Source organism: Megalobrama amblycephala, linkage group LG20, assembly GCF_018812025.1.
Source record: "Megalobrama amblycephala isolate DHTTF-2021 linkage group LG20, ASM1881202v1, whole genome shotgun sequence".
Lineage (NCBI taxonomy): Eukaryota > Metazoa > Chordata > Actinopteri > Cypriniformes > Xenocyprididae > Megalobrama > Megalobrama amblycephala.
In genome coordinates this window covers 4,787,246-4,814,437 of record NC_063063.1, presented here as the reverse complement: position 1 = coordinate 4,814,437, position 27,192 = coordinate 4,787,246, and the positions used below count along the sequence as shown (strand labels likewise).

The window sequence follows — 27,192 nt, the reverse complement described above, 5'->3', positions numbered from 1 at the left end:
GTATATTTTATAGCACTTTATCTATTTGCATCTATAGATTTCAATTACAGGCCGTTTTCTCAAAACAAGTTTTTTCTCCTTCTCTGAGTAAGAAATCTCCACTTCAGCAGAACTTATATACACCAAACTTTACAGTTTTATTCCTATCTATATTCTGAAGGTTTTTACAGAGGGATTTGTTGATATATAATTTGCCTGATTTCATACAACATTTTATTCCTAAAAAAATGGTGAAAATATATATTTTTTCTGGCTGTTGATAGTATTTTCTGATTTATGGAGTGATAAAAAGAGATATCCAAAATTCCCTCTGTAAAAACCTTTAAATTTAATATGTCAAAAAATTTAACGAGAACTGTGAACCTTACGTCATCCAATATTCAGATTTTTGTTCTAGAAATGTAATGCAAATTAGCGCATATTTAATTAGATAACGCCTCATTTGCATATTTAAACATTACATTTTAGAAACTTTGTAATACAAAAAATGTTTGCAATTTTTAATGTAATCAATCACCTGGGGTAGTATGGTGATATCTATTAGTTAATTTATTTACCCTGTTCACCTGGGGTGTCTCACCTTAAAGACCATATAACTCTGAATGTACATTCTATAAACATTACTGGAAGAACGTTTGAGAGAACCTTGCCACAACGTTCTGAGAACATTCTGGGAACATCCTTGAATTATTGATATGTAAATGTGTAAGTGTCACAACCTTATATCAAAACTTATATAAACTGCATAGTTACTCCTACCGAGATAATAGTTTCATGCTTTCAAGTGAAATCTTTTTTAAACATACACTCGCACTCAGTGACATCATCAGTGTGCATACACAAACAGAGCGTCAGTCGTGACAGTGGATTGAATGTAATCATTGTGTCTGGTGTCGAAGCTGATATCTGATGGAAGTGTTTTTTCTCACTCTTGGTCAGGGGACTCAACATCCCATGCTGCATCTGTGGGCTGGGCGTAAGTAGAGATGTCCTCGTATATATCACCACCACATTGCTCAATTTCTAAACCCTGTACAGCACAGAGAGAAAGAACAGATGGATTTCAAAGAAATGTAAGAACATGTTTTGTTGTCAAACTAGTCTACTAAAGCAATAAGGCATGGGAAGCCATGCATTTCATTAACAGTTTAATTTATTCGTTTTTCTCGATTGCTAACACACTACTATAACTGATTCATTGGCTCAATTTCCCAAACCATTCATTCAGTTCTCAAAACAAAAAGACATTTCTTAAAACATTTAAAGGGTTAGTTCACCCAAAAATTAAAATTCTGTCATTAATTACTCACCCTCATGTCGTTCCACACCTGTAAGATTTTCGTTCATCTTCAGAACACAAATGAAGATCTTTTTGGTGAAATCTGAGAGTTTTCTGTCTCTCCATTGACAGCTACGCAACTACCACTTTCAGAAAGGTAGTAAAGACGTCATTATCCATGTGACTCCAGTGGTTTAACCTCAGTTTTATGAAGTGACACGAGTGCTTTATTTGCATAAAAAATAATAATTTACGAGAGCGTTCACGTGAGCACCACGACGCATGTGTGTTGCGTTGAAGCGAGAGCAGATGTTGTTGCGTGAACGCTTGTTGGAGATTAATATTTTGTAAATAAAATGGTAAATTATTATTTTTTACGTAAACAAAGCACTCGTGTCGCTTCATAAAACTGAGGTTAAACCACTGGAGTCACATGGATTACTTTAATGACGTCTTTACTACCTTTCTGGGGCTTGAAAGTAGAAGTTGTGTAGCTGTCAATGGAGGGACAGAAAGCTCTCAGACTTCATCAAAAATATCTTTATTTGTGTTCTGAAGATCAACAAAAGTCTTACGGGTTTGGAACGACATGAGGGAGAGTAATTAATGACAGAATTTTTATTTTTGGACGACTATCCCTTTAACACGTCATCTGATTTCAGATTCCAATTTTCATTGGAATCACACATTCCAATTTTCTCCAATTTTTCTCCTTGATTTCTGCAAAACTCTACACAAAACACCCTCATTTTAACCATGTTCTCATTCATAAAACACAAACACATAATACAGTTAACTCAAGTGTCTCATTGTGAACTCAAATAGCACACATTTATCCATGAGTAAACATGAGTTTTTTTCAACTGCTTACACACATTTTCAAAACTTGCCTCTTTTTTTCAAAACTTTACACACAAATCCAAGAATTGCACACATAAAATGCAAAATGCCTCACATCAATGAAGCACTGCATTCAAAATATCACAAACACATCTCAAAAGCAAACATTTGTCTTACATTGCAAACACCTATGCTGTAATAATCTATTTTTGGATATATCATATACACACAGTTATTCAAAACATAAAGCTCTTCTTTCATGAGCTCCTATGTGCATTTCTGTACAAGACTGAAAGTAATTGACAGAGAGATGTTGAAATATTCATGAAAGTAATATTGAAACCAAACTATTTATTTTTTATTGTAAGCATTTGTGGTTGTGAATGCAGTATACACAGTAAATAGAAATTGTGTGACAAGTAAGGATTTTGTGTGTAAGCAGTTGAAAAAAAAACTGTAAGTAGCAAACTGATTATCAGAATCTCAGGATAGTATAAATAGGAGCACAGATGATTGTGTGCTTTAGAAAATGCACTGGAGAGAGAGAGCTGAAAGATCTACAGGGTTTTTAACCTACTTACACATACAGTATAATTACAGTACACAGTAACATTACTTTAAATGACTGAATGAGTGACTATACAGTAAACTGTAGAACATGTTGTACACCCTCAAACTCGTGACTGTCAAATTTATTTGTAGCCATTTGTTTTACATGTACTATATTTTTGCAGAACTGAGAAATGCAGAGAAAGTTTTTTTGTCAGAAGACCAAGAAACTGCTATAATACTGTAATGAAAGTTGCAGCGGATACTTGATTTATTTACTTTTTACTGCACTGTAATTGACAGTATACTGCATTGTGTTGCATACCAAGTACATATTCAATTCTTTAAAGTAGTATAATGAAAATTATTACATTGGTTGTATTTTACTGTATCTGCACTCTTTCATTTATGTTGTATGCTATAATAGACATTAAGCAACAAAAATATTCCTGAATCTCAATAGGAGGTGTTTGTTACAGTGTTATGAGTTGATCTCATTAGTGTTCACTGGGCAGGAAAGTAGTCTGAGTATTTGTAGGTTTTGTGTGTCATCTGAGGCCAAAGTTTGATTCTGACAAATAAAATATTTGATTTTGACATGACAGATTGAGGTTTGTACACACTGATGTGTAGTTTGCAGTTGTGAGAAAATTGTTCCATGAATTGTGTTAGCAATCGAGCAAAACTATAATATAGACAGAATAAACTTAGCCTGGATGCCAGCCGAACTTAGCCCCGCCCACAACATTTTGAGGTCGGGGAGTTCGGTCTGGACTCGATCCGTAGAGGAGTAATTATGCCCGAACAGAAACTGTTCGGACCAATCACATTGTCAGGGCGATGATTGACAGATTATCACCAGAAACGTAATCAGCCACGTCATCAAAGAGCGCTTGGGGAGTTTGATTGACAAGCAATCTAACCAATCAGAACGCCGCATCCGCCATTTTGTCCGACAAAGCAGTCAGGAGTTAGAAGATTAACCTCGGTGGAGTTAAACTTGAAAAATTGTGCATATTGACGTCTTTCCGCGTTTGAAACAACATTCATTCTCATGTTCATTCATATTTATTTGATGCTATAATGGACTAGTAGGAAGAGATGATCGGTTCACGAGCCTCTTGAGCTGAGGCGCTACAGCAATCTGTCATGATCATGGTCACAACCCATTAAAGAGCCACAAAACGTTTTTATTGTTTGAATTTTTTAATAACTACACAGTTTGAAAGCTGGGACTTTGTTTAATATCATAAGTGACCTGCTCTGTCTCGTCTGTCGATGTGTTGTCAGTTTCCTCTTTGCTCCGCGATGTATTTTCCACTCTGTGTGGCGTGACAGCGCCACGGCTTGTCGGACAAAGCAACAGTAACTAAGGGGGGCGGGTCTTTGCGAAAGGTCAATTAGTTTACAACAATGATGGCTGTTGAAGAACTGAGATGTGTAGATTCCGCCATCGCGTCCGTTATAGAAGATATCGACAGCGCATTAATTTTAAAAAAGGAACAGAGGACCGCGATCAAGGCATTTGTCGATGGGAAAGATGTCTCCTATGGGATTCGGCAAAAGTTTGATTTATCAGCTGGCCCCGATGGTCGCTAAGAAGAGTTCTGTTGACAACTATGCGTCGCTCAACATACGTCACTTACTCTGTAGCTCTGATTGGTTGTAGGTCTATCCAATTGAGGTCTTTCCTGGATCGGTTGAAATACGCCCCCATAATCAAAGCCCAATGGAGCAGTATCAGACTCATATTCGAACTAGAATTGAGTATGACCACGTCAGGCTAGAATAAACTATTCTTCTTAGACCAGAAAAAAGGTTTATAATTCATTAGTGCTAGTTACTTTGTCTATTTTAGTTCCACCAAAGAAATTCATTCCAAATGAAGCCAAAGCAGAATCAACTGTCGAGTGGTTCCTAACAATGCAACGCACAATATGGCGGAATAAGTCATTGTGTCACTGCAGCTTGTTTTAAAAGCAATAGAAACTGTCAGTGTTTTGAAACGCGTGCTTATGGTCCAGCATGAAAAATGCAGTTTTTTTGCCATGATTTGTGTTTAGAAACAAAATGTACGAGACAGTCGTTGTCATATTTCATTGGTGATTTCAAATATGAAATTTAATTGTAAGATTGGTGAACAGCTTTGGAGAATTTGATGTTTCCCCATGCAAAGAGATGCACTTGCATGACTGAAATAGCTGCCTGAGAGGCGTTTCAAAGATGGCTGCCGAGTGAAATGACTTGCCTGAAATGGACTTACAGTCAACAGAATGTCATAAGGTACTATATTTATACAGTAAAACAAGTCAAAAATACATATTTTGCAGTACAAACAGGACAGTCTGTCTGTCAAAGACCAAAGGAACTCTTGGAACGCTGCTCAGCCAATCAAATTTGAGGACCGGAACTTGAAAAGGTTAGAAATGTTCCAAAAGAGGGTATGCACTGGTGTCACTTTCCCGTCGGAACCAAGCGGCAACCTCCCTAAACTGCAATTCATCGACTGGCCGCTAGGGACAGGCTGCAGAAGTGAGCAGAATCTCATTGACCATCATGTTAAATTAGCCAAGTTTACAGCAGAAAAAAACATGTTTACAGTCTGGTTCATATTGTGGTTTTGGTCTATACTGCGAATTTTGCCCTTTGTGACAACTCTGAGGGGGGTGAATTTTCTTATAGCTCATCTGTTTAAATTATATTAAGCCTTAAAGTTCTGCATAATTAAGGGCGTGGTCACTTGAGTGACAGGTATGCCGCTGCTGTCTGTGAGCTGTCATGTTACCTCAGCAGCTCATTTCAGCCGCTGAATTTGGCATCTCAGTCGTATTTGTGCTTTTTTCTGTATTATTTTATACAATATATGGCTTGCTGCATACTCGAGACAGATGTCAGTCTGTGTACATGTGCTCGCATGCGGAACACACGTTGTTGGATCGTCGTGGCATTGGCTAAAGGTTTTGTTCCTGAGATTTACTACAATGACAATACCAGGAGGATATACAACTCCGACAGCACTGCTTGGATATAACTAAAACTGCTGCACTATTTTGAAAAATTATACTTTGGATACGTGCTCATTAGTTTGAGAGAACATTTGAGAGATATACATCTGGTACATATATATATATTTTACCCAAGTGCCACGGATTGGATTCATCTCGCGATCTCTATTTCATTATAAAGGTATGAAATCCCATTTGATTTGTGTTATTTGCACACCCCACACAAATTAATTAGCCTACTGGTGTTGGAGCATCTATAACGTTATCGTAAAAAAATCACCGTAGATTGACAGTAATCCTTTAGTACTTTCTAATGATATTGCTATCTTTATTAATATTTTAGATAGTATCTAAGATAGATAGCTAGGGCGGGCGTGGTTTCAGCAACAAGTCGCATGGGCTCCAACTTCGTCCCGCCTCTTTGCCCATTTTCAGTTATCCGTGAGTGACAGCGGGTCACGTGCAGCTAAGATGGCCGCGGCCTCATTTACGCGTCAAAACTGCTATTCAGAACTCTATGGGTGACGTCACGGACACTACGTCCATATTTTTTTACAGTCTATGGTCGGAACGCGATCCCTTGGCTAGACTGAGTGGCAAAAGAACCTGCTGCATGACTGGATTTAATAGAAGAAACTGCGAAAACGCGAGTAAAACAAACGATTACACTGAAAGTTGGGCTCGAAAGTGTTCCTTATAACATGTCAAAGAAACCTAATCCATGGATATTGACATGCAGCCAGGAATCGGGTTTCCTGACATTTATATGTGCCTGATTTCAACACCGGGGAAATACATAAAGCAAATCTGCCTTTGAATGCTTTTTTATAAACTACACTATAGATAGGTCTAAATCGGAGTGATCACTTATATCAATGTTATATATTTGGTCATATAGTCCAGCCCTAAAACTTGTATAGTTTTTGTCAGTATTTATTTAAAAAACACCCAATTATGCAGAATATAAGATGCTAAATATTTAATTTATGAGTTGTCAACACAATATTTAACAATACAATAAATAGGGTATGATTTTACCCCAAAATCCAACATTTTGACACAAAATAACTGGAATCCAGCTGTTTCTGTGAATTGCAGCGACCTTTTTGCTTCTTTTTTTCTGTAAAAAAAAAAAAAAACCTCTTTCCCGTTTTGGATGTATTTTGTGTGTTTTTCGTGGCATGCATGCTGAAAACCAATGCTGCCACGCAGTCTTTTGCCACTCAGTGGGCGTAACCGCAGTCATAACAGTCAACGGTGACATCACATGCATACCTTCACAACAGCGCCATCTTTGATTTTTAACAGGAATGAAAGCGAGGCTGAGGAAAAGACATGCATCTCTTCAGTGGCTTATACTGTTATTTAATGTGTTTTTGGATTGTTCTGCAGACAAAACACTGCAAAAATATCTTTTCAGTAGAAAAAAGAAACTGGAATATGTAATCTAGGAGCTTTATACAGCTTTTTACGACAGATGCTATTGAAAACACGGTAAGTCTATCCCTCACAGCCTCGCTTTCATATAAGGTCTGTTTGCTTTATAAAATCGTGTGTACAGCACAAATATTATTTCATGCATTGTCTATCACAACAGACCATGTGTGTTTTCGCTTCCTGTAGTGCATGCAACAATAGCTGCAGCACTCTGAGCTTAAAACCCGGCCAACCGTAAACCAACACAATGACAGTAACAAGCTAACCGAATTAACCAAAACACTCACCTCATATATGTGATCATCCTCAGGTTCTTCATAATCCGCTTCTTCTTTCTTCTCCTGAAACCGAACACAATGAGAAACTGCTGTAAGTGCTTACTACAGCAATAAAAAATTGAGGTAAAAAGTTGGGTAAACTTTATTTTGATGGTCCACACTACTTTGTAACTACATAGCAGTCATGAGAGTATTAGCCTAGTACATTCTAAAAATTCTAAACCATTTTTTTGGGTTATTTTTTCCAGATTTTGTGTTACCCAGCTCCTGGGTCAGACGTAATAACCCAGTGTTTGGGCAGTTTATGTTTTACCCAGCTCCTGGGTCAGACGTAATAACCCAGTGTTTGGGTAGTTTATGTTTTACCCAGATCCTGGTTGATAAGAACCCAGGGGTTGAGTTATTTATTGCTTTTTGCGACCTCTTCAGGAGAGAGCAGTGCAGCTCCGTCAAATTGGTGCATGTCTTCGGTAAAATACAGGTTTGTGTAGCCTACTTTTTATTTTATCTAACAATTTGTTATTGTTCTGCATATCGTCTCATTTTATGCAAAGCAACACAGCCTACAGTGGCGCGATGTGAGTTAACGAGTGTTGCATCGGTCTTTTCCCCTGATGCCTTGCATACAATTTTATGATTTTAATCAAAAAGATACAGAATATAAATACTTAGTATGTTAAATATGTTCTCAGAGTTATACACTGATTGTTATGAACAGGTTATGGAGTCAGTCACAGCATTTTTCGGCTATAAGTGAAACTCAGGACGGCGGTCTGAAGTTAACAGTTCCCCCGCCGAACGCGAGACATCGGCGCCATTACGATGGAAACAGGACAACAGAAACTGGTCGATTACACTTGAATTTCTTCTAAATATTTAGAGGATTTAAGTTCATCCGTAAACATTAATTCATGTATGAAGTAAAAGAAAAAATAAAGCTAGAATTATAGTAAAAAGGAATCAATCCATTGATGGGTTAAATAAACAACTCAGTTTGCTGGGTAAAATTAACCCAACATGTGTTCTGTTCTATATTTACCCAGCCCTTGGGTTGAAAACAACACAAATTGAGTTGTTTTTAACCCAGAGTTTTTTAGAGTGTATAGAGTCTGCTTAATATCTGCTGCTAACAATGCATTTTGATGCTTTGTTGCAACTACATGCCAACTTATTACTAACCCTAACAGTCTACTTATACTCTACATGTAGTTGCAAAGTTACTTATAGTAGGATGTCCAAAGTGGAATATCAAAAGTAAAGTGTAACCAAAAAGTAATGGATACCTCACACATTAAATACAACAAGTGCACAAAGCAATAGAGAACGTTTGTGTGGCTCTTACCAGCTTGTAAAACTGAATCAGAGGAACGACAATACACAAAATCAACAGAAAAGCCTGAAGGAAAATGATAACATCCTTGATTCTCGATCTCCGCAAGACAGCTTGGGGCTCACTATATCCTGTGGAAGAAACAAAAACTAGTATGGTAAACAGGTTAAGCGAAGAAAGAAAGTGAACGACATCAACAACAAATCAACACCTACTGGACACTTGTAGAGCAGTTCCCGGTCCATGCGTATTATTCAGTTTGCAAAAATAAATGCCACTGTCTTCAATCTCCACTTTCCTTATCGTAATGGAGGCATTTCTTTTATCAGTCCTCTCGTGTATTTCTATTTTTTGGTTTTGGTTCTTGAGTGGATAGGAATCCTGGTCTTTGAACCACTGTACATTAGCCGACAAAGACGGTTGAGACGACACACAGTATATTATCACACTCCGACCCGTCTTAACGCCAAAAAATCGTGGCTTCTGGTACACGTGGATATTCTTTTCTTCAGCTGAAATTATGAGATAGATAAAGAGAAAATATATAAGACAGAACTGGTTTAATATCGCAAAGGTCATTTGCTGTAATTTATCAGCAGAAGTAAAAAACACACTTGGCATTATCACTGAAAAGTATGTGCATCCCACATTATAACGGCTTATTTTTAAGTTCTGAGAAGGATATCTGGCAAATGCAAACTTGTTTTGAAGCGGTGGGACTTCCTCTTTCACTCACAGATGGAAAGGAAGAACAACAACACTGAAAACAAGTCTAGGGCAACCGTAATATGCAAAATGTACTCATGCAACTTTCAAAGGTGAAACAAAAATCATATGAATTGGTGGTAAAGCTCTGCTGTCCTAAAGAATTCCTTCCAGAACTTAAAAAGTGCACCAAAATGTAGCATTTAAGTGAGCAACATTTTTAAAAGTCAAACAAAAATGCAGTTTTTGATGTGTTGGAACAGCCATTTACCTGAGAGGTAAATCAGCGCCATGACTGAACATCCCAGCAGGAAGTAATGCATGATTCTTGGTCTTGAAATGCACCTCTCCAAGAAAATGTAGAAGTCAGAGCAGATCACATAGACAGAACAGAAATAAGACAGCTACACCGGAGTACAGTCCTACATCTCTCAGAAGGGTGCAGTTCGTGAAGCTGTGATGATACAATTCCGTTTCAGAGAAACATGCAAATTGATACACTCATGCATCAAAATGTTAAGGAGCAAGTGAATCATCTCAATGCAAAATACATCAAGACTGATGAAGGCTACTTTACCATTTATGCACAAAGATGACTGAACTAAATATAAATGGAAATGTCAGCTGTTCATGCATCACTACACTGTAAGAAAAAAATCTGTAGAAATACAGATCATGTCCTGACAGAAAATGACCAGTACATCGCAAAAATTTTTACTGTCCATTTCTGTCTTGTTTTCCAGTATAAATATTCTTAAATTAAGATACTACAAAATTACTTAAGTCTTGTTTACTGAAAAAATGATCAAATTAAGTGAAAATTAAGCTTAAAACAAGAAACATCTGCCAATGAGGTAAGAAACATAATCTTGTTTTCCTTATAAAATCAAGTTTATGTTATAATTATGTTATATACTTATAATTAAGTTTGATTTTCTGACTTCTCTGGCAGCTATTTCTTGATTTAATATTATTTTTTAGATATTTGCAATGGGATGTTATCAATGTGTGGGATTGATATCAATGTGTGATATCAATAAAATACATCAAATTATGAAAGGATTGTTATTGCCACTTCCATAGACATCAGTGCATATTTTTAAAACTATAGATGTTTTTGTTTCTAGTAGGCTACTATGTGTATTTAAATATCAGAAACATAAAATAAACATTATGTGGTTGAAAACACGGAATAAGTAGTGATATGACAAGCACTGAACGTGTCCATCTCTGGTTCAGCACCAGCCAAATCATGAATGCAGATTTGAATGTAGCAGTATCACGTGACATACTGAATGTTCTAATCACACCAGTGTGATCTTATCAACTGTAAAATAGTATTACTTCTGTTCTGAGGGGCATGTGAATGGGCATAACACCTCTGGTATGCTACATTGGACTGTATCTTTTGGGCTTGAAGTGTAGGCCTATCTTCTCAAAAAAAAAAAAGAAAAGAAAAGAAAAGAAAAGAAAGAAAGAAATGTTGCACATTTAATACCCAGAGAAAGAGTTAAATGCAAAAACCCTGTTACATATATTGGCTTCTGCAATTATTGATTACTTAAGAAGATTCAGCCTTGTTGTGTATAGGGTTATAATGGCTGCAGACAACTACTTACATACATTTTCAAAACTTTGCCTCTTTTTTTTCAAAACTTTACACACAAATCCAAGAATTGCATGCAAAATGCCTCACATCTCTTGCAAAATGAAGCACTGCATTCAAAATATCACAAACACATCTCAAAAGCAAACATTTGTCTTAGGTTGCAAACACCTTTGCCATAATCTATTTTTGGATATATCATATACACACAGTTATTCAAAACCTAAAGCTCTCCTTTCATGAGCTCCTACGTACATTTCTGTACAAGACTGAAAGTAATTGACAGAGAGATGTTGAAAAATTCACGGTAAACATGAAAGTAATATTGAAACCAAGCTATTAATTTTTTTTTTACTGTAAGCATTTGTGCTTGTGAATACAGTATTACACAGTACGAAAGAAAGGAAATACATCAACCATGTGTAGTTGGACAAGAACAATGGTTGTTTGAAATAGGAAATCAAAACTTCCTGTTAGATTTTTGTGTGTTACATAAAGAATTGTGTGTTGTGTTTTGCAAAAAGTGTTTTATGAAATTGAAAACTAGGCTAAAGACTAAAAATTAGTGTATGGTTTTGCAGATTTGGTGTGTGGTTCTCGTGTTTGAGTGTCAGGTTTCAAAAATCGTGTGACAAGTAAGGATTTTGTGTGTAAGCAGGTAAAAAAAAATTTAATTTGCAAAATTACAATGCAACAATTATGTAAAAATTACAAGTTAATCTGCATCTGCATTTATATTCTATCCACTGGCGGTCATATTTCAAATGTGTCTTGTATATATACGCCGCGTTCACGCCATGCTGTAATTACGGTAATTATGACGTTCTACTCTGAGCTGTTATCCATTTCTGTGGCAACACTGTCAACGGCAAAATGAATCTGCAGCAGTCAGGTGGTAGTGTGGTCGCTGGTCAGAGCTCCTATGCTCCGACATGGCATGAATGCACCTAGTCCATTATAGGGGTGTTCAATCCTGTTCTTGGGAGCCACCTTCCAACAGAAGCTGCACCTGAAAGCTTAGGCAGCTGACTTGTTGCCTCGCTGACTTTGTAGGCAGCATTTGCGCAAGAAGGTACCTCACGAAACTGATTTTGGTTAGATGTCTGAGGCAGCATAATGGTTTAATGATCAGCAAAATAACACAAGCTTTGGTGATAACTAAGTGAGTATTTAATTACTACAATAGCAATTTCTCACTAGAAAAATGACATCAAAAGTGGAAACGTTGGTCAAAAACATACACTATAAAACAAATAGTCCCACCCCTTGATTCTGATTGGTTGAGCTGCATTCGAAGCCATTGTCAAATTCCCAAAAACATACAACTGACCACATTACATAAGTATTGCTGTGCCACTGAGTTTGTATGTTGCTGCGTCTGTCTTAGCAACCGCTCTTAGCAATGTAAACATATGTTTGAAAAAATTGATTTTGTTCATTGAAGCTTACTGCATTATGTAAAAGAGTATTGTGAGAGAGATATTGAGTGACCGAGTGTATTACCTGCATTCAGATTTAGCATTATCCTTCAGGTCAGTCCTATGTTCATAAAAAATCATTCAAACAATGTCTGCTGCGATCTTGTCCTTTTAACATTTAATGGGTTTTCCCGTGCCCTGCTGACACTGACAACGCTAGCCAAAAGCATTTGTCATTTGCGTCTTGTTCCATGTTCACAACAAGTTTCAACATAAAAGTCTTTGCGACTGAGTGACTCGCTCATAAAGACAGTCTTTGCTGCCATCTAATGTTGTAATAATGTAACTTCGGTTGCTGTTCACAGTCAGGGACTATTTTTTTCCGGCGGAAGGAAGGCTTTTAATGATTTTACTTCATGAAAGTTGCATTGATACATATTTTTTGTCTTTAATATTTGTATTGTGTGGTAACCGTTTTATAAAAGCAATAAGCCCCAAGAAGCCGTGGTTTACAGCGAATTTATAACAGCTAAGGGCCGATGTTAGGCACGACGCGGGGCTTATTGCTTTATTTACACACAAACTGACCACCAACCGCAACTTTCAGACGCCATCTTTATTTTTTATCTCAGCTGTCACAGAATGGAAAGCACAGGATTGTGGGACATCAAAGGCAGTGAATGATACATCTATGCTGCCTTCAAAAATCTATCAAATGAAGGTATCTCATGAGACAGGAAGTGAAGCTAACATTGGATTGGGATGTGCCTTGATGCCTTCCTCCCTTGGAATGCATCTTCCGAAGGCAGCATTTTTAAGCTTTCAGACGCAGCCAGAGTTTAGCTCCATCCCTAATGAAACACACCTAAACCAGCTAATCAAGGATCACTAAACTTCTAGGCAGGTGTGTTGGAGCTAAACTTGTCCTCCAGCTTGTCTATTATCTTTATTTTGAGATTTTACTCTTGCTTGTGTTTGTTGTTGCTGTTGTTTTTGCCAGGCTGAATTTTGTTGTGTCCCATGCAAGTGTCTTTAATTTTCATGCATAAATTGGCGCTTTCCATGCGCATCTGCTGTGCAGTCCGTCACAGTGGGTGGAGAGAGCAGCAGTCGTTGAGCTGAAGTGTACAGCACTCAATGCAGCTGTAACCACACTCACACGGACTCAGTTATCAGCTAATGTCAGAATTGTTTGAGGAGGCAAGGGAAGCAGTATACCTTCTCAAAAAACTCAGATGTGGAAATGAGCAATGGTACAAAAATAAAACTAAATAAGTATTATGAAATATGTGATTAAATGAGATGAAGCAATAGACTCCATGTGCTGTGACTGACTCAATACTTAATGCTATAAAGCTATTTCTGGTTAATTCACCCACTGTCTACCCCACACACCCTTCACTGCCTCACTTTCTGAATGACTCAGATGCTGTGGGAACAATTTCATGACTTTCACTTAAATACTGTCTAGCTGTTCTAGGAACAGTATTTTTATAAAAGTTATTTGACCAATAAAATCTTTTATATAGGTAAGAATTTCTAAACACTGAACAGTAATACAGGTCAGCATTCAGAACAACCACCTCAGTTTATAATAGTTCTACCAGTGAACATGTTTGTGAAAGATAAATTACATAAAAGTCGGCATGAAAGGTAAGTTGCAATACTCTTTTCTTCCCTATTGTGACGTACACTCATCGGCCACTTTATTAGGTACACCTTGCTAGTATCAGGTTGGACCTCCTTTTGCCTTCGGAACTGCCTTAATTCTTTGTGGCAGAAGTTCAACAAGGTGCTGGAAACAGATTTTATGGTCTATTTTGCTGGAATCAAAGATTTTGGTCAAAATTGTCATGATATCATCACGCAGTTGCTGCAGATTTGTCTCCGGTTCCAGCACATCACAAAGGTGCTCTGTTGGATTTAGATCTGGTGACTGTGGAGGTCATTTGAGTATAGTAAATTCAATTTCATGTTCAAGAAACCAGTTTGAGATGATTATGACATAGCCTGTTATAATGCTGGAAGTAGCCATCAGAAGATGGTACACTGTGGTGATAAACAATACTCAGGTTGGCTGTGGCTTTTAAATGATGCTTAATTGGTACTAAAGGACACCAAGTGTGCCAAGAAAACATCCCTCACACCATTACACCTGAACCGCTGATACAAGGCAGGATGGATCCATGCTTTCATGTTGTTTACATCAAATTCTGACCCTACCATCAGAAGATGAAGAAGAAATTGAGACTCATTAGACCAGGTAATGTTCTGTTGTCCAATTTTGTTGAGCCCGTGTGAAGGACAGGAGTGACACGGTGTTTCTTCTGCTGCTGTATCCCATTTGCTTCAAGGTTCGACATGTTGTGAGTTCAGAGATGCTCTTCTGCAGACCTCGGTTGTAACGAGTGGTTATTTGAGTAACTGTTGCATTTCTATCAGCTGGAACCAGTCTGGCCATTCTCCTCTGACCTCTGGCATGAGCAAAGCATTTTCACACACAGAACTTCCACTCACTGGATAGTTGATTTTTTTTCAGACCATTCTCTGACACTGTGGCTAGAGGTTTTCCAAAGTTACTAGCCACTCTGCATTTTCACTGGCCACAATTTTGACATTGATATCATGGGGAAAAACTGCTATATAGATATTTTTATTATCTCATAATTTGGCAACAGGTGTATTATGCTGCTGTCACTTTAAGACCTGATGCACAGATCCATTATACTGTTACACATGCGTTAAAGCATAACTGTGTTTACGTGAATACTCACCAAGACCATCATTTTGACATTATTTTGTGGGTATTTGACTCTTTAAGCTCAATAAGAGTTGAAAAAGAACTTGGCTTTATGTTTGCGCACTTTGGGTGTGATCACAAAATCTGCGTGAATGAGTAAAATTATGCGCAATTCACGCAATCCCATGCCAAAATTCAAGCCCTTTAACACCAACAATATTCATCCGGAGCAAATGAAACAAGTGAGTGAGGGGAGGCGGGTGTGTGTGTCAACTCGCTGTCAGAGAGATGAGAGAGAGAGAGAAAACGCAGCTGGTATCGTGTATCTATTCTGTGGAAAATTAGCATTGGAAGCGTTTTAGATATTTTAGTATCGATATGTATTTAAAAAAAAAATCAGTATTTTTTGACAATACTACATTGCACTTAGTTTATAATTTCAGATGCCTAAAAATGACTACAATTGAAAAATGTATGTTATATATAAAATTCAACCCACCAAAGTGCCTAGCAGGAGTGACTGTGTTACATGCCACTAATGAAATCCACTATAATGTCAAGCCCTGATTTTACATATTCCATATTTTTTCCATCAAATAAATCATGGAAATATTGATGACTTTGGCTTTTTTTATACCCTAATCGGGCAACGTATACTGGGAGATACAACTCATAAAATCCAAACTATATCAAATATTTCAAAAAGTCCAGATGATATAAAAAGAAATGACATGAAATGATTTTTTTGCTGATCATTTTCCACTTTTGCTTGTTTAAGGATAAATACCACTCAAGAGAGTATGCAATTTCAGACAGCCTAAATCTGAGTGAAACGGCTTCTTGAACAAGAAAAAATGTGGGGCGGGACATGAGGAATTGATTGGATGGTTTGCTATTGCTGTGATGTCACGTGAGTGACAGGTTATTGTAAGAGGGAGGGGAAGTTATTTTGTTCAAAGGTTACGAGAGCATTAAATATAAAATATTGATGTGGACAGATAAACATGTTAAATACTGCAATATTCCATAAAAAAATAAGATATATCAATTTAAGATTTCATTGCTATTTTAAAAATGTAAAAAATGTAATTAGCCAATTAAATCCTCTTAACACGCATGCCAATGTATAGACCACTGGATTCCAAACTTATTAAGACTGGTTACCTGAGGTGTAGACATCTCTGGTTGGGGGTAAAAATAGAAAGTGTGAAAGGAGAACAGCTATCTGGGCAGGGGCCACTGTGACACACAGAAAAAGTCATATGGAGCACAAGTCTAATGGAAAAATGGGCTTGATAAACACCTCTGGGGAAACATATCCACAAACAACACATGATAGCATGCTAAGGCTGTAAACGCCACTAAATCTTGACATGAGATGAACTGTGATATTGAAGAATTGCAACCTGAGACCAATTCAAGCACGAAGAGACCCATGTTTATCTTATCAAATTTATTCTATGAACATTTTAAATGCACATTGAATGAAATGTTGTTAAGTTATGGTACAAAGAAAAGACAGCATCTGAGAAATTCGCTTCTATCTGCAAAATGTATATACAGGCAATTAGAGGCGAGCAAAACCTAAAGCACTGCAATGTCTGTCTGCTTGATAAAAATGTAAACAATAGAAAATTATATGCATATTAACAATATCAATATGAAACCAAAAAGTGCACAAAACTGCACACAAGCGCCATGAGATTTTTCGTTTTTTTCAAAATTCATTCTCATTCAAGCATACAGTAAATTAACATACGAGAGATAACATAAGTGTTAATGCTTTTTGATAACGAGAGACCAAATCTAAAAACTATACAAAAGGTAAATATAAATATCTAAAAAGTGCTTAATTTATACATTTAAGAAATAAGACATTTGCAGTCACATTAAGACTTCAGAGGAAATCTATCATTAAATGTCTCTAAAACATACAACTTTTACCTACAACTCACAGGTACTAAAACACTGAATGTAGTTGGGGAGAATGAACTTAATGGTTTAAAATGACAAATTTTAAATTTTGATGAAAGGAATTCTAAGGAAGATGTAAACATCATAACCATATCTTCAGTAATAATTATACATTTCACTTAAAGATTAAGTAAGAATTGTGTGTGCCGCCTACAGGACATTTCATCCTCTTTTTTGTAATGAAGGGAATCAGATATAAAGCAGCTAATTGGGTAATGCCCTTGTCACCAAACACATGTTCCTTTCTAAGTTTGAGTAACATCTCTCATTACAACTCTGAACTTGCATTTTCACAATTTAGTGATCAATTTATGATGACAGTATGACACTCAAATAAAAATGGGACACATTAGTGCTGATGATGTCTGTGTTAAAGGATTAGTTTACATTAAAATGAAATTTCCCCAAGATTTACTCACCCTCAAGCCATCCTAGGTGTATATGACTTTCTTCTTTCTGATGAACACAATTGGAGTTATATTAAAAAAATATCATGACGCATCCGAGCTTTATAATGGCAGTGAACGGGACCAACGAGTATGAAGCTGAAGAAAGTGCATCCATCCATCATAAACAAACTCCACAGGTGGGGTAATAAAGGCTTTCTGAAGTGAAGTGATGTATTTGGGAAAGAAAAATATCCATTTAACAACTTATAAAGTAAAATATATAGCTTCCATCAGACTGCCTTCAGTATTCAACTTAGGAAGAAAGTGTAACGGCTCTCGCAGTTCAAACGCTTATGCTACGTCCTACGCCTTCCCAATTCAACTTACGAAAAAAGCGTAACTGACACGAAGTATCTAGCGGAAGCCATGTGGAGTATGTTTATGATGGATGGATGCACTTTCTTGAGCTTCATGCTCATTGGTCCCATTCACTGCCATTATAAAGCTCGGGATATTTATTAATATAACTCCGATTGTGTTCATCAGAAAGAAGAAAGTCATATACACCTAGGATGGCTTGAGGGTGAGTAAAGCTTGGGGTAATTTTCATTTTAAAGTGAGCTAATCCTTTAAATCACAGTTTAATGGATGGGGAAGTTACTTTAATAACTTTTTATTAAGTACATGAAAACCAAATTTGTATTTACTCTACAGGCATGGAAGATGTTCAACCAGCTGTTGTGACTACCAGTGAATTAAAAATGTGCAGCAATCAAACTATGCTTTCAGTGCTTCAAGTTATTAATTAATAATTAAAAATATATATAAAAAAGAAAAGTATAAGAAAAGTAGAATCACTGGGCACTATAGCTTCGCTGTATATCTATATCTTTCATTGTGGCACATTCTGCTCAAAGTGACTCTATATACACCCCACTGTAAAGGATCAGTTTCTGCTGTAAACTGGTAAGGCATGAACTAAGATTATAAATAGTTCAGTAGACTAAACCGACTCTGAACAGACTGAGAAGACTTGTTAGAGTGATGACAGGTACCAGTGGTTCTTGTTCCTAACGGTTCATGAGATCTGTGCAGCTATACATCAGAATTATTCAAATTAAATCTTTGATCATTACTGGAAAGATTTTTTTTTTTAAATATTACGTTTCAGGGAGCTATAAATAGTGATACAATTTTAAGCAAGTATGTCCTTTAGATAACCCATATACTGTAACCACATACAGTAGAATTACTCAGTGCTAGTGTGTGGGGGATGAAACAGCTACATCATAATAGTGATTTAATTTCTGCCATGATATATTTTCCATCATATTTGATTGCATATTTAAATCCTAGGTTTTTCACACAATTGGATTGGGTTTTGGATTCAGATTTGTTCAAAGTGGGCGTGACCACTTTTACATAAATGACTATAACTCTTGAATGGAATGAGATATTGTAACCAAAATTGGTACACATGTGTATGGGCTCAATCTGTGGTCACATGAAAAAATTTGTGGCGCTTGTCCACTTAGTGGCGCTGTAACAGAAAAAAAGTTAGTTAAATGGCTCTAACTACTCAACTGTAAACGTATATATGTATATAAGGGCAAAAGAACTTGGCTAAGTAATGACAAATATACTGGGGCATTTCTAATTGGGAACAAATAAGATTAATCCTGAATATAAAATTTAAATAATAAAAAAACAGTACTCCCAATAAATGGCATTCCAGTGCTGTCACAGTGTAGCAGTCCTGTGTAATCCTTTAAGAATCTGTTGTTCAGTGCGTGCAGGTGATACTCCATGTTACACCCAAGGATTATCTTAGTCCATACTCCAAAGACATTGGCTGCCAGTTATACTATTGACTCTTTTATTGTTGCATCCTCTGAACTGCACAGGCCATACGCTGTGGGAGCAGATCGGAGGATCACCTCCCTTGTGAACTCCACTGGGATTATGAGTTGTCCCTGCGGTCGAGGGTAGGTCACTGATGCCCTGTGCTGCCGGACCGAGGGGGGCTCAGGTGGCTGTGAATTAGACGGCATAGGCCTAGCCTGCAACTCAAGAGCCATGGCAAGTTCTGGGTTGCTACCATACAAGGCTTCCATTTTCCTTTCAATTAACCCTTCGGTTTCAGGAGGTTCTTCATCGTCCTGACTCCTAACTTTCCTCTTCGAGCGACTCATAAAGCAGGCATGGCGGATAGCACGTCTGAGGAGATGTCTACGGTATGTTCGTTGAACCGCAATAGCTGCTCGCTCTTCCTCCTTCCTCCTGAGAGTGGTGGTGATTGGCTCAAATGAGGCAGATGTGGGGTTGTTCATTCTGAACTTGGCTTCAATGCTCTCCTTCATGGCAGCCATCTCAATGGTGTCGCCAAGAACCTCGCGGGTAACTGCCAAAAGAATATCCAGACAGTGGATTTTGTCCCCTGTTACAATAGGCAGATCCATGGTGATTAGTTTGAGGCGGTTGGGTTTGGCAATTCGCAGAGGTTCCTGCAAGGCGTCGACAAAGTCAAACAAGCGGTTGTATTCGATGAACTGTGTAGCATCAAAGTCAAACTTTTCCCACGTCTCGTCGAACATCTCAAAGTCATCCTCACAGAGTGGGTCTCCACTCTCCTCTTGAGCAACATTGAAGTTCTCAAGAATGATGGCAATGTACATGTTCACAACCACCAGGAACGACATGATTATGTAACTGCAGAAAAACATGATGCCCATGCCAGGATTCCCGCAGTTACCCCGAACATCTGTACCAGGGTTCTCTATGTCAGGGTCACAATCTGGAGGGCCGCTGTTCATAATAGGCAGCATGAGCCCATCCCAGCCTGCCGAGGTTGTGATCTCAAACAGGCAGATGATGCTGCCGCCAAATGTTTCAAAGTTGAAGATGTCATCGATGCCTGCCTGCTTTTTCACATAGGCAAAGTTAGACATGGCAAAAATAGAGAAGATGAACATGATGAGGAACAGAAGCAGTCCAATGTTGAAGAGGGCAGGAAGTGACATCATCAAGGCAAACAAAAGAGTCCTAATGCCTTTCGCACCTCTGATGAGACGTAGCACACGGCCGATCCTAGCAAGTCGGATGACGCGGAACAAGGTGGGAGACACAAAGTACTTCTCAATGATGTCTGATAACATTAGACCTTGGGAAAGAAGAAATATGGGTTATTATACAAAATTTAGTACAGTTACAGTAGGTAAGTATACACAGAGGTGCACTTAGAACTGTAAGAATCTAGTTTATTAAAAACTCAGCAACAAACTATAACGGCATGATGTTCGACAACAATAATTCTACACCAAACTAGGTTCATTGGAAAAACATGGCTCTATACTCCTACACTTCTGCAAAACTCCAAAAATATACCTATACATAAATTTCAATGCAAGTTTTAGCTGAAACACCAACTAATTGTATTCCTTTTCACACAAATTATGATTATGGGGCAGATAATCAATTAAAGGGTTAGTTCACCAAAAAATTAAAATTATGTAATTTATTACTCACCCTCATGTAGTTCCAAACCCTTCGTTCATCTTCGGAACACAAATTTAGATATTTTTGATAAAATTTGATGGCTCAGTGAGGCCTGCATTGCCAGCAAGATCATTTCCTTTTTCAGTGCCCAGAAAAGTACTAAAAACATATTTAAAACATTTCATGTGACTACAGTGGTTCAATCTTAATATTATAAAGCGATGAGAATACTTTTTGTGTGCCCAAAAAATAAATGAAAATATAGCGACTTTATATAACAATATCTAGTGATGGGCGATTTCAAAACACTGCTTCATGAAGCTTCGAAGCTTTACGAATCTTTTGTTTTGAATCAGTGGTTCGGAGCGCGTATCAAACTGCCAAAGTGACGTGAACTATTGAAATTTTGAAACACATATGACATAACAAAGCCTTGTTTACTGAAATCACATGATTTTGGCGCTCTGAAACACTGATTCAAAACAAAAGATTCGTAAAGCTTCGAAGCTTCATGAAGCAGTGTTTTGAAATCATGCATCACTAGATATTGTTGAATAAAGTTATTATTTTGTTTTTTTTAGCATACAAAAAGTCACTTCAAAAAGTTGCTTCTCGTCGCTTCATAACATTAAGGTTGAAACACTGTAGTCACATAAACGGTTTTAAATATGTTTTTAGTACCTTTCTGGGCACTGAAAAAGGATAGGATCTTGCTGGCAATGAAGGCCTCACTGAGCCATCGGATTTTATCAAAAATATCTTAATTTGTGTTCCGAAGGTCTCACGGGTGTGGAACGACATGAGGGTGAGTAATTATTGACTGAATTTTCATTTTTGGGTGAACTAACCCTTTAATAAAGACTTAATTTGGTTCCTTATGCAACACTATGTTGTTATCTCAAAGCGCTTTTTCTATAGTGCATGATTTGTAAACTCCATATGTATGGCTTTTCTGACATTGTAAACTTGGTACAGCATTGCACTTGTGATGTGGAGCACTCTGAAACAAGTCCTGTGAAACACGAATTACAATAAAAGAGCTCAAACCAAACCAAAATGCTTGGTTTTGCCCACACTATCAGTTAGGTTTAGGGTACATTTAGTGCAAGGTGCTACATTATTTTCAATTTTTGTGAAATGCGCAAGAAACAACATAACATAATTTTGCAGAAATATCACCTTAGGCACGTTTTTCCAATGAGCCTAGGTTGTTCTACACTTACCTGCTACTGAAAGGATGACCACAACAAAATCAAAGACGTTCCAGCCAATAGTGAAAAAGTAATGTCTGAGCGCAAACATCTTAAGTATGCATTCCCCCGTGAAGATGATAATGAACACCAAATTGATCTGGTACAGGATATCCTCTTTCTCAGGACTCTGGTCATCTGTCTCTATCATCATGGTCACCATATTGAGGCAGATAAGCACCATGATAAAGATGTCAAAGAACTGTTTTGTGATGAAGTCAAACACCACGCCCTGGATCTCATTCTGTTAGAAGAACAATAATGTAGATTAGTTTTTAAAAACCTCAAGAGATTTAATGCTGATATTCAAATAAAAAAAAGTTAGTTGTTATGGTAAAAACCCAGCAATGGAAAAATGATGGTTCATACCGACGGCCGAGGGATAGGTTTTGCAGGTTTTTTGGAACCCAACTTTTTCATGGCATTGTAGTACTTTTTCTGTTCCTCTGTCATGAAAATGTCTTTCCCTCCAAAGTGCAGAAGAAACAAATATTAATTATTCTTTCTGTTAAAGAACAATTCAAATGTGCATCACAAATTCATTTGGAGGTTAGTTCAAAAAAGAGATGCTTATCTTTGACTTTTGCTGATTGAAGTTGTCTATGATGACACCAATGAAGAGGTTGAGAGTAAAAAAGGAGCCAAAAATGATGAAAATAACAAAATATAGGTACATGTAAAGGTTGATCTCATATGATGGCTGCTCTTCCACCTGACATGGAAAAGAAATAATCAATGCTATTGAGAGTAAGTTTCGAAACTCTAAACAGAAATAAGGCATTGTTTTTTAAAAACAGGTCACTGCTCGTATAATCACAATATTTTTAAAGTCATTATACACTTTATTATTCCCTAACCTTCGCTACAGAACTCAAATCAATAGCACAACTTTGATGTCATGAAGTTTGGTTACAAGAACCAACAATGCTCGATGTTATTGACGTCCAACCTGAGCCATCCATATGCACCATATTTGATTTGAGAGTTGGTTCGTTACACAAAGCTATTGAATGGCTTCAAAACACTTACACTACAGTGCACAAGTAGTATGGACTACATTTATGGTTTTTAAATCATTTTTGTCCTTTTTAACAGCATACATGTTTGGAAAGTCATGAGGGTGAGCATATAATGGTAAAAACCTAGAAATTGCACGGTCTTTGCATGCAATCAGCGAGGACAACCTAACAGAAAGTTGTGTTGACTATTTATTGTCAATTCAAAAGCTCACAACTCGCACTACATTAAATGCATACAACATATAGAATTGCTTTGCAGCAGTTGAGCATTGTAAATGTTACAGGTGGAAAGCTTGTCATTCACATACCTCTCTAGAATCCACTGCAGCATACATGATATCCATCCAACCTTTGAATGTGGCCTATATGGAGAGAGTACTTTCTGAATATCAGCATGTCAGGTAAAACACATTGATTCATTATGGATTTGTACCTCTGTGTCCTCCGATGCAAAAAAAGAAAAGGACATGAAAATATATTCACTATGTGTAAATATATATTTTTTCTGATGTCACACATTTGTTAAAGTTTTTTTTTTTAGCCTAGTATCAATAAATACTTTTTTGACCTTTTTTGAGGTCTGAATTTCTGTTTTCATAGTATATCAAGCTCCCCCCCAAAAAAAGATCACGCAAAATTTGCTTCCTCGTGATAGTACAGCTGTTTATGGCTGCAATTAATGGGAAAACTTACAATTTGCAGTAGAGAGAGGTAGCCTAGACCCACGTTGTCATAGTTGACCTTGACATTGACCCAGCGTGCCTCGTGCATCAGTGCCATGCAGTCACTCTTGTTGTTGACCACATCCATGGGGAAGCGTTCCTCTGTGGTTGTGTTGATGCAGTGGTAGAACTTTCCAGCAAACAGATTGACCCCCATAATGCTGAAGATGAGCCAGAATATCAGACACACCAGGAGCACATTAAAAATGGAGGGAATTGCACCAACCAGTGCGTTCACCACCACCTGTGTGGAGTATGAACACAATCCTGAATTAGAGTCAAATGAGAGATATTTAAGAACAACTTCAACGTTATCATAAAAATACAAATTCACTTAGGGGAAATGTTCTGCCCCTCAGCATTGCCAGCAAGATAATTAACACTTTCAGATAGGGCTGGACGATTAATCGAAAAGTAATCGAAACCTAAATTCAGAACCTCTAACCGACGTAATTTTCCCATGTCGGTTATTTCGGTTTTTTAATCCTGTTAATACTTCCCCCTTAAAAACATAACTGCGTGTGTAGCCACGTGACTCCGCCCAGTCCAGTCAGTGGCATAAAAGAAAAACACGGAGGTGAACGCCGGTTCAACACATAGTGATGGCGCGCGAGCGGTGAGCCTTGCGTCTTGACTAAACTTTGTCAGTTGTATTTGTTTTATGGTTTGGACATTCAAGCGATTAGACGATCGGATGTGTATTATTATATCGAGCTACCGCGCTCGCATAGATATATACATCTATGCCGCGCTCGCGCAGCTGCATGTGGCACGAACACTCATACAAACAGCTGCGCAAAACGTGAAGATCGCGCGCACACAGAGGAACGCAGAAACTTGTTGTCAGCGCTGTCCTGTGATTTATCACTAAAATAGCTTAGAAACTTAAAAGTTGTAGCATCTATTTTTTCTACTTTTGAAGGAACTATTTACAACCCACAGCTTCACAATTAATAGAGAGACGGTATGACTAATTCACACACGCAATCACTACTGGTACTGTGCTAATTTATCTTTATCTGATTTACAACGAGCAGAAACCTGTAAGAAATGTTACAAACCATAGATAAAATAACTGCTGATAGTGAGCTATGATGTCAGATCACTCTTTCAACAGGAAAAAAAATATCCCACCTTAATAGTCAATCATAGGCTATTTACAGTACAAACCTTGTCAGTGAACTAGGAGGTCAAAAAAAAAAAAAAAAAAATCGTTCATTAATCATAATCGAGGTAAAATGTTCAATTAATCGAGGTTTTGATTTTAGGCCATAATCGTCCAGCCCTACTTTCAGATGCCCAGAAAGCTACTAAAGACATATTTAAAACAGCTCATGTGAGGCTCATGGTTCAACCTTAATATTTTAAAGCGTCTGGAATACTTTTTGTGCGCCAAAAATAACAAAATATCAACTTTATTCAACAATATCTAGTAATGGGCGATTTCAAAACACTGCTTCACGAAGCTGCACAAATTCGAATCTACTGAACTAGGGAACTGATTGAGATGCACCTCAAGGTTTAACAAATAATCTTGAAAAAGTGGAAAATGTCATTACCATCACACACATTAGAAAATTGAAATATACAACATTGACACCATCACATATTAAATCAAAATCCAATTTAAAGATAATCAATGTCAACTTAAGATCTTTATTCCAGAATTGAAGAATCGCACATAAATGAACATAAATGAGAAGAGAGACATTCTTTACCCTCATTCCCTCAAATCTTGACAGAGCTCGGAGGGGTCGAAGAGCCCTGAGTGTTCTGAGAGATTTGATCGCTCCAAGGTCAGAATAGCCCATTAAATTGGCTGCTAAACTGACCAGAGACACCTTAAATAAAAAAAAGTGAGCAAATCAGTACACACAAATGTTGGCATCCAACAGATATTTGCTGATAAGGGTTAAAGGGATAGTTCACCCAAAAATGAAAATTTGATGTTTATCTGCTTACCCCCAGCGCATCCAAGATGTAGGTGACTTTGTTTCTTCAGTAGAACACAAATGATGATTTTTAACTGGAACCGTTGCCGTCTGTCAGTCAAATAATGGGAGTGAATGGGAACACAATCAATAAGAGTCGAAAAAACATGCACAGACAAATCCAAATTAAACCCTGCGGCTCGTGACGACACATTGATGTCCTAAGACACGAAATGATCGGTTTGTGTGAGAAACAGTATTTATATCATTTTTTACCTCTAATACACCACTATGTCCAACTGTGTTCAGCACTCACTTAGTGAGGTATGATCGCGCTCTGACATCAGAAGTGATGCCTAGCCTTCATTTAAGTATAAGCGCGAGACATCACTGCTGTTGTCAGAGCGCGATCAGAACTCACTAAGCGAGTGCTGAACGCAGTTGGACATAGTGGTGTATTAGAGGTAAAAAATGATATAAATACTGTTTCTTATAAATACTGATTCATTTGAATGATATAAATACTGTTTCATTTCGTGTCTTAGGACATCAATGTGTCGTCACGAGCCGCAGGGTTTAATTTGGATTTGTCTGTGCATGTTTTTTCGACTCGTATTGATTGTGTCAAAAAATCATAATTTGTCTTCTACTGAAGAAAAAAAGTCGCCTACATCTTGGATGCGCTGGGGGTAAGGAGATAAACATCAAATTTTCATTTTTGGGTGAACTATCCTTTTAAGATGAAAATTTTACACATAGACTCACATCCACAATGAAGAAGTCCAGCCAGCACCATGCATTAGTGAAGTAGGTCTTGAAACCGTACGCCACCCACTTCAGTAACATCTCCACTATGAAAACGTATGTAAAGACTTTATCAGCATACTCCAAGATGATCTTGATCACTCTGCGGCGCTCAATGTTGATATCCTCAAAAGCCTGACAGAATTAAATAAATGATGCATCAAACAAACATGAATGGATTTATAAGTTTCCATTTCCATAAAATTAAACTAGGAAGGACTGGAAGGCTCAGTATTGACAGACACACCAGTGCTCCACTGCTAAGGAGGATCATAAAGATGATGAAGGTCTCAAAGTAGTCATGCTCAACGATGGTGAAGCATGTTCTTCGCAGATTCCACCACCTTTTGCCCCATCCTCCTGTGGTGTCTACACTCAAACATGGACATCGCGTAACACAACCTAGGTAAAAAGAGAGAGG

The 27,192-nt window shown here is 37.5% G+C and overlaps 2 protein-coding genes across 2 annotated transcripts in view; both read right to left on the bottom strand.

The window, feature by feature from the left end:
- Window positions 1–201: 201 nt before the first annotated feature.
- On the bottom strand, window positions 202–9,883 carry cd79b (CD79b molecule, immunoglobulin-associated beta). The gene is made up of 5 exons (XM_048171658.1): window positions 9,695–9,883; window positions 8,934–9,230; window positions 8,731–8,849; window positions 7,398–7,451; window positions 202–1,030 (listed from the first exon to the last, which is right to left on the bottom strand). Exons 1-5 carry the CDS (start codon window positions 9,744–9,746, stop codon window positions 926–928), a joined length of 627 nt encoding a protein of 208 aa, XP_048027615.1. The 5' UTR covers window positions 9,747–9,883; the 3' UTR covers window positions 202–925.
- Window positions 9,884–18,101: 8,218 nt separating this feature from the next.
- The window catches only part of scn4aa (sodium channel, voltage-gated, type IV, alpha, a), a 54,061-nt gene continuing 44,970 nt past the window's right edge, over window positions 18,102–27,192 (bottom strand). The window contains 9 exon segments of the mRNA XM_048170242.1: window positions 18,102–20,710; window positions 22,269–22,539; window positions 22,665–22,769; window positions 22,870–23,007; window positions 23,623–23,676; window positions 24,008–24,280; window positions 25,755–25,877; window positions 26,733–26,906; window positions 27,019–27,173. Coding sequence (XP_048026199.1) covers window positions 19,410–20,710; window positions 22,269–22,539; window positions 22,665–22,769; window positions 22,870–23,007; window positions 23,623–23,676; window positions 24,008–24,280; window positions 25,755–25,877; window positions 26,733–26,906; window positions 27,019–27,173 — 2,594 coding nt within the window. The 3' untranslated portion in view covers window positions 18,102–19,409.

What these genes read in the sequence shown, in the direction of transcription:
- cd79b (XM_048171658.1), bottom strand. Translation starts at nt 9,746, where the DNA reads ATGCATTACTTCCTGCTGGGATGTTCAGTCATGGCGCTGATTTACCTC. An exon ending in AACTGCTCTACAAGTGTCCA is followed by an intron (nt 8,850 to 8,933) that starts GTAGGTGTTGAT and finishes TTTCTTCCACAG; the next exon opens with GATATAGTGAGCCCCAAGCT. An exon ending in AGGATGATCACATATATGAG is followed by an intron (nt 1,031 to 7,397) that starts GTGAGTGTTTTG and finishes TGTGCTGTACAG; the next exon opens with GGTTTAGAAATTGAGCAATG.